The 8,600-nt window shown below is 36.0% G+C and overlaps 1 protein-coding gene across 1 annotated transcript in view; it reads right to left on the bottom strand.

Annotated features, from left to right (window-relative positions):
- VPS13B (vacuolar protein sorting 13 homolog B) overlaps positions 1-8,600 on the bottom strand; it is a 743,427-nt gene that overhangs the window by 683,917 nt on the left and 50,910 nt on the right. The window contains exon 4 of the mRNA XM_081817134.1: positions 2,635-2,758. Within this exon, the coding sequence (XP_081673260.1) occupies positions 2,635-2,758 (124 nt within the window). The remainder of the gene's footprint in view (positions 1-2,634; positions 2,759-8,600) is intronic.

Genomic DNA, 8,600 nt, shown 5'->3' with positions numbered 1-8,600 from the left:
ATACGCAAACAATGAATCATGGAACACTACATTAAAAACTAATGATGTGGGGCGCCTGGGTGGCTCAGTCGTTAAGCGTCTGCCTTCGGCCCAGGTCATGATCCCAGGGTCCTGGGATCGAGCCCCACATCGGGCTCCCTGCTCCGCGGGAAGCCTGCTTCTCCCTCTCCCGCTCCCCCCGCTTGTGTTCCCTCTCCCGCTGTGTCTGTCTCTGTCAAATAAATAAAATCTTAAAAAAAAAAAAAAAAAAACTAATGATGTAATGTATGGTGATTAACATAACATAATAAAAAAAAAGAAAAAAAAAAACACTGTTCTAGATACCAAGAAAAGAGAGTGCAAAGAGGATATTAGATATTGATGTATATTCTTTTCATATTCAAGAGCCACCCATCCTTCAAGGGTGTAGAACAAATGACTATTGGAAACACCAAAACTATTCTCAAAAAGCATCTCTGGATCTACGTAAATGCTCAAACTCCAAAATTGTAACCACAGTCATATCTTTGCCCTAGAAAATTTTGAGACCAGAAATTTATCTCTAACCATGGAAGAACCTTAATATGGTTCCCAGGCAGGATAAGGTTGCCAGAAAGGAGTCCTCAAATAACTATATGAGTCAACCTTTAAATAAAATGATTTACCATTATCCAGCTGGATTCTCAAATTATCCCTTCTTTTTCCCCTTTGGCAAGATTAACTTTAACTGCTCTGCCTCCCAGTAATCGCCCAACAAGTTCAGTTACTTCCTAAATCAACTCTTTCACTGTGATTTATGTCGGCATGAAAGAGGATACTAGTCCTCCTGTTAGGTAAGGCAGGAAAGCACATGTTAATCCAAACGCTACCTCAAGTAGTTAAGAATACAGTTCTGTTTCATGCCCTCTAAAAATAGGATTTTTTCGGTTATGTTTACATGTTTTTATGTTTTATACTTTACGCTCCCAAAAATAGACCAATTTTCCCAATTCTGATTATCAGTGTAAATTCTAATAAAGGCTTTAAAGAATCTTTTAAAAGTCTGGGGCCTCTTTTGAGTACATCCAGGTTAGCCAATAGATTTTTATCTGTGAAATCAACAACTGACAAAAGCTTTAAATTTATCTTAAACAAGTTCTTTCTTAAAAGAAAAAGAAATGTTATAAAACTCAACAGTTAAACCTAAAACTGATTATTCTTTGCCAGGATATTGATGGAGAGAATTCAATAAAATAGCTGGTATAGGAAATTTTGAGGGGATATACAGTCAGTAATTTGGAGAGGTAAAGGGGTTGCCCATTTAATAAATAAGAATAAGCTACAGTTTAATTTACACTTTAATTCACCAAGGATTTTTCCTAAGAAGTAGTAAGAAAAAATCTAGAAAGTTCTGGAACAATCACACCACTCTAAGGAGAATTAGAAATATTCAGAAGTAAAATATCTTCTTCTGGCACCTTCTCCAGCTATAGCAATTAATCTATTTAAAGCCAAAGGGATTACCAAGACTTGTTAAGTTCGGAAGAATATAAAGCATCAGCAATAACATCACTACAACATTAGTTTAAAATGTTCAACTCAAATGTAACTTAGAACATATCTGAGGGAGGATGGTTATGAAATGCTGTATCTAACTCTAGCCTCTTAGTAGATGGTACCAGGAGTCTGTCAAAAATTAACTAGGTTAAAACCAACAGAAAGCCTACAAACTTTTTGGCACAGAAAACAAATATGTACCAATGTCAACTATACCTCTGAGAAAAAGAAATGACTGATGAATAAAATCAAAAGAGAAGTGACTGATAGAAACAACTCCTAACAGTAAAAAGTCAGCAATGCACTCTGGCCACAGAGCTGACATGTCATGATCACATTATTCTTCTTCATTAAGTAATTACTAAAGAACTGTTGTTTGTAAGCCACTACTATTCCAGGTAAATAAAAATTTCAGGAAATGAAAGAGATGGTTACAAAATTCTGTGATCCTGTTGGTGAATTCTATAGTTTCCTGAAACTCAGAACAATCTAGTGTCTTTCTACTTGGGAAGAATAAAACAAATGAAACCGGAGAGGGAGACAAACCATAAGAGACCTCTTAAGCATAGGAAAGAAACTGAGGCTTGCTGGAGGGGAGGTGGGGGGGCGGATGGGGTAACTGGGTGGTGGGCATGAAGGAGGGCACGTGATGGAATGAGCACTGGGTGTTGTATGCAACTGATGAATCACTGAACTCTACCTCTGAAACTAATAATACACTATATTGTTAATTAATTGAACTTAAAATTTAAAAAAAGGAACCCCCTCCCCCCAAAAAAAAGAAGCAAGGGGAACAAAGAGGATACTAGTCCTCCAGTTAGGTAAGGCAGGAAAGTGAGAGTGAGTGACTGAGAAAGCAGAGCCAAGTCTTTGTTTGGACAGGATGTAAGAAAGAAACTTAAGAAACAGACCTGCAGCAAAAGAGCATCAAAATTTCAATAAAAGACATGTTTGAGGGCTCTGGACTCAATCTGTTCTTATGTCATGAGCAAATGCACATACACATATAGTCTAAGTAGTCTATGACACTAAATATTGAAAGTGTACATTCTACAACAGGCTACAACAACGATTAATAACAAGTGAAATTTTGGCTTTACCAAGCTCATTAGAAATTACCTGGTGGTAAATCAGGATCTGTGGGAGCAGCCTGCTGAATTGTTCTTCGGGGTTTTACTGATGATTTCGTGTTCTCAGTAGTACTTCGGTTGGTAGAATTAGAACCACAGCTTTCATGGTCATCCTATTTTTATTTTAAAGAAAAGGAAAGTATCAGCCACCATTCAAGAATTAGGAAAGGTTTTTTTAGTTGAATATATACAATTTATGTTACTAAATTTGATTAGCTAGACTAATTTCTTAGCTCTAAAAAATCTATATAAATAGCCAAACAATTCTTATAATTTGCACTCTCAAACAGCATTTAAAAATAACAAGTAGTTTAAACCACAAATTCTTCCTTTCTTGAGTTGGTATCTAAACAAACCGCTTGATAACATAAAAAAATTCTTAAATATGGCTTTCTCAAAAGAAGACAATTTAAAAGAAGTTTTTTTAAAACACTTTCCATCTGAATACAAAATAAATGGAAAGTGGGCAACCCTCTCGGGTCCCCTCCCCCTTCGGGAGCTTTGTACTATCACTTTGCTATCGCTCAATAAACCTTGCTTCGCTGCCCACCACTCTGTCTGATCTATCTTTTCATTCTTCGAAGCAGCTTGACCAAGAACCACAGGGATCGACGGAGAAAAAATCCTGTAACATTCATGGAGGCCCGACAGGGATCTGTGCCATCATTAAGGACAACTATCCAATAAAGGTCCTCAAACTCCTAACGGTCGTTCAGATGGAGCCTCACATGGAGGTCAAACCAGACATCTACAGGGAACCCCTTGATAGATCGGGATGAGAGGAACCCTGACTGCCACCCCATCCAATGCCCCCCCGCCACCAGCAGGAAGTAGATATGATTTGTCATTGCCCTTCTTCCCTAACAGCAGTTAGGGTTACCTCTTCAGAGGGGGGAATGATGGATAACTGGAAGGAGGGCAGGACAAGGGGCCCCCCGCCCTGAGAGGAAACCACCCTTAAAAGGATTTTACACCACCCTGGAAGGAGCCCTCCACCCTTTTCCATATGACAGAGACATGTGACAAAAATCTGATTGAATGACAGGTGCAGGGAGGGTTAATCAGATTAAAACAGCCCATAAAAACCCCTGGACTTAGAAACTCAGGTGGCAACCCTCTCAGGTCCCCTCCCTCCTCGGAACTTTGTACTATCACTTTGCTATCACTCAATAAACCTTGCTTTACTGCCCACCAAATAATAATAATAATAATTAATAAATAAATGGAAAGAATCTTAACTTTCCCCCATTTTTTGTTTATATGTTAAGGCTCTCAGTATTTGTGTATTAAATTAAGAATCAAAGCTGTCTTCTTAATCACCTTAATGATTAATCTTAATCATCCTTAGACTCCTTTGCATCCTGTTTAATTATGTTTACTGAATTATTATCCACATTAGATATAAGGTTCCATTGGGCTTTGATATGAGTAACAAAAACTTCAACAAAACACATTTTTGAAATGTATTCCCTTATTTACACAATGCAGACAGTACTCTTTTCCTGCCTTGATTCAACAAAAGTTTATATAATGCTTTTAGGTGCTAATTGTTGGATGTACAAAGACAAATCAGATTTCATACCTGTCCTCAAAGATTTCAGAATCTATTGAAAACATATATAACCAGTTCTACACAGTACTTTTTTTTTTCCACAGTACTTTTTGTTAAGTTAGGAACAGAGAGTCATTCTATTTGGAAGAACTAGAGAGGTCAGGGTCATAAAAGTGAATATAGGAATGTTTTAGGTTAAGATTGGAGGCTAAATGGAGGAAAACCGTAAGCAAAAGGAAAAGAGTATATATGTATGTAACATGTACAAGGAATAATGATTAGCCAAATAAAGCCAAAGTATTCAGTGCTTAAGATGAAAGAACCATACCAGAAGCTGAAGGCATGAACCAGTTCAATAAAAATGGGGTAACATTAAGAACTATAAAGATATTCTCAGTCTTCATTCTAGTTGCTATGTTTCAAGATGTGGTATTAGGATGCCAATAACATATTTAAAAAAAGATTTAGTAGTTCTAGCAGAGAGACAGGAGTGGGAGCAGTAAATTAATAGTTCAAAGAGTGAAAGAGAAATTAAAGTGGAAACAATAAACATAGATTGCTCTTTCAAGAAGAAAGGCAATACAGGGAGGAAATAGATGGGGTAGTAATAAAGTAAAAGTATTTGGCATCTTCTTTTTCCTATTTTCAGGATAAAAGAGCACATTCTGCCTAAAGGAAAGATAACATATAAGGAAATATCAAAGGTAAAAATATAGGGGCACCTGGGTAGCTCCGTTGGTTAAGTGTCTGACTCTTGATTTCGGCTCAGGTCATGAGATCGAGCCCCGAGTCAGGCTCCACTCTGGAGGGTGGAGCCTGCTTAAGATTCTCTCTCTCCCTTTCCCTTTGCCCCTCTCCTCTCCCTCCCCGTCTCTTAAGGAAAAAAAAAAAAAGTTTCAATACAAAGGATAACCAATGGTGTACTGTGCCTCATCAATTCATTAATCAATAAAACTATTTTATAACACAAGAATGGTGAGGAATTCAGTTTTTCCATTTTACATATTTGAAGACAAAATTTCAAGATTAAAAAGGAAAATCACTGCATTTACCAATCTAATAGGATACCAGAATAAGAACAATAAGACCTTTAGACAACAAAAATTCTTATTCAATACCATACCAAGAGAATAAAACAATTATATAAGATGAATCCTTTACAAGATAACATGGCTTCAGATGCTGGTGCTATATTAGCAGAAGAAAAAAATTTGTTTGAAACTTCAATAGAAGCAGAAAGTAAAACATTTGCTATCATAAAGAAAAAAAATTCTCATATGAATTTATGTTCATTTTAAGTTAATGCAAAACAAACTTCACAGTGTTTCATTCCACAAAACAACTTCACTATTCAATCTTTTTAATGACATCTTCTGTTATTTTGGGGGATGTTATCATCTCTAAATACTAAAAGACTACTACTGTGAATAAAACCTTACTGTAATGACTTTTAGTTCAGCTTACGTCCTTAAAAATGTCTGTAGTCATACACTTCTGCACAACATTAACACTAAAAGCACACTATTAATTTTTGAAACATATGGTTGTCTCAAAAGCCCAGAAGTAAAACATGTTCATTAAAGAAATGTGAAAAAGTTCCAAGTGAACTGCCAAAACTAGCATAATTATGAAAATATTTAACACTAAAACCATCTGAAATCACATACTGTATATAGATTACAGTGATGTCATAATAAACATTCCAGCCAAAATGCACTAAAACTACTGCAGTCCAATAAATCTGGCATACATGAGATGACAAACATTTTAAAGTAAAAGAAGTTATTTTTACTCTTTAAAAGTTATTAGCAGCAAAAAAAGGTAAAGTACATAGACTAAACATAAGATTTCAAATAGTTAAAAAAAAAAGGTAAATAAAGCTTCCCTACAAACTACACATTTTTATTATTCAAAAGAAAAATCTAAATAATTTGCTTAAACAAAATTTATAATAAACCTGAAATTTTAGTGTGCTTTAAAAATGGCCATTAATCATGGTACTCAAAAGTACTACAAAACAAACACTACCAAATGTGCAAATGCAAATAATTCTTAATTATGGTTAGGAAATAAGGGTTGCATATATATTTAGAAAGTAATCCCTTTGATAACTTGAACTTGTTTTCATTTCAATTACATTTTAATTGTATCAATTATAAGTCAGCTTCCATTCAAATCCTATCCCAACTACATTAAATAAAAATAAAGCAAAACAAGAATTACAATATTTACCATTAAAACTGGAATTACTTCCATCATTATGAGTTCACCATCTGCTCCTAAACAGTATGCATCACTCTGGACACATTTACTTCATTGAAAGTCTCTAATTTCTAATAAAAGAAACCCTGTTCTCAAAAATACTAGCTAAAATATTTTGAGATAATTTTTAACCCCAAACACATTACAGTTGTATCTTTCTTATTTAGGTTGCAATTTTTCCCAAAATGTCTGGTAAGTATATTTCATGGCAAAAGAATGTTTTCTCTTGGGGACCACATAGCTATTTCTGAAAATACTGCCCTTTGCTCCTCATGAAACAAGCAAGAATGTCATTTCCTTACAAAAGTTCCTCTACAAAAAGAGGGAAAATGTGGTGAACACTATGTAAATAGATCCATTACTTTCATACTGACAGATCACAGGATCAGGTTGCATACTTTTCACCTTAGCCCTCATAAGGGGGAGTCAATTAAAACTTGAAACCCATCAACTCCCAGATTCACAATGATATGAATAAGATTGAGGACATGACTTAAAACAGGTGGCTGAATCATTCCAAATCCTTGTTTAAAAATAGACAAAGAGGTTAAAATGAAAGAAAAGAACTGAAGAAAAAAACTGAAAGGTAGAATTAAGAAGTGATGTGCTTTACACTCTTCAGCCTTGTGGCATGCAGATAAGCAGAAAAGAACTGAGGCTTACCTGGAAGCTCTGCTCACCAAAAACTACTGAAAGACAGAGTGAGGGCCTTGCAAATGACCTACTACAGAACTCATAAGGACATGCACCTTTATCCTCTTTGGCAAGTACAGTAGCAAATACACTAGCAATTGTCAAATGCAATAAAGAATCTCTAAGAGTAAACCTGAACTTCAGAGACTCAGCCAAATAAAGTCACCAAAGCTGGGGTATACCTGGAGAACACTAGACAGAGCCAGGGAAAACACATTCACTAACTTTCATGATAAAAATGGGAATCTCTGGCTCACCTCTACCGTGACAGCAATATTAATCAACTTAATTTTAGTCATTAAAAAAAAAAATACCTAGCACATTTAAGAAATTACATATGTCCCCAATCTCTTCACACATCAATTTTACCCACAGAAGAGGCTGCTTCCATCTTCTCTCCCATCAAGGGTGAGAATTCTGGGCAAGAAGAGGAAAAGTTGATGCCCCCTTACATTCCTTTGCTTGATCCTCCCAAAAGGAGGAATAGCTAATCTGACAGGCCAAAGCTGAACATTCATTAGGCTACATTTTAATAATGAAAGACATCACTACTAACTATAAACACCTGTGTGGTGGGGCCTGTCTTCTATCTTTGAGATCCATGCTGAGTACTCAAGTAATGGTACCAGAGCCATGTATCCCAGATTAGCCATCTCTCTCCTGACTTCTTTTCACACACACACAGCTACCTGACCCAAGATACTGCCCCAGCCAGAAAACTGTGCTGGTTAACAGCAACACATTTAAGGAAAATCTGTCCTATATTATTGCCTAGGACATCCCCTTCCCTCTTATCACTAGGCATATATCATATTGCCAACCTCTCCTCCTCCTCTCTTTTTAGGCCACTGGATTGAATTGGTTAGACCCACTCATATTTGGAAGGTGAAACAGGCAGAAATTAAGAGAGGAAAGAACAAAAGCATATACAGAAGCATTCTGGCAAAAGACACATTCTACTATCTAATTTTTCCCAGAATTCACAAAGGGGTACGGGGGATTGGGCGCTTGAGTAAATTAATAAAACTGTACTTCTCTTACATATAACTTCCTTCAACAAGAAAGACCTGATCAATGTGTATTTATGTGTTAGACACCTAGAGAGAAAATTACTAGTGTAAATAGACGGCCCTTATCTAGGTACTTTACTTACCTTCTTGACGAACAATCCTTATATGCATAAAAAGGTTAAGAGCAATGTAGGTTAGTCAGCAATCATATATGTCACAAAGAAACAATAATGACCTTTATTGAATACTTATATGCGCCAGGCCAGGCCTCAAGTATTTTAAGGATGAGGAAATTAGAGCTTAAGAGGTCCCAAGGTCATGTACCTCTGAAACAAATAATACATTATATGTTAAAAAAAAAAAAAAAAAAAAAGGAAGAAGATAGCAGGAGGAGAAGAATGAAGGGGGGAATCAGAGGGGGAGATGAGCCATGAGAGA

Source organism: Leptonychotes weddellii, chromosome 4 (assembly GCF_054177405.1).
Source record: "Leptonychotes weddellii isolate Sample4059 chromosome 4, ASM5417740v2, whole genome shotgun sequence".
NCBI lineage: Eukaryota > Metazoa > Chordata > Mammalia > Carnivora > Phocidae > Leptonychotes > Leptonychotes weddellii.
This window is presented reverse-complemented; position numbering and strand designations above follow the sequence as displayed.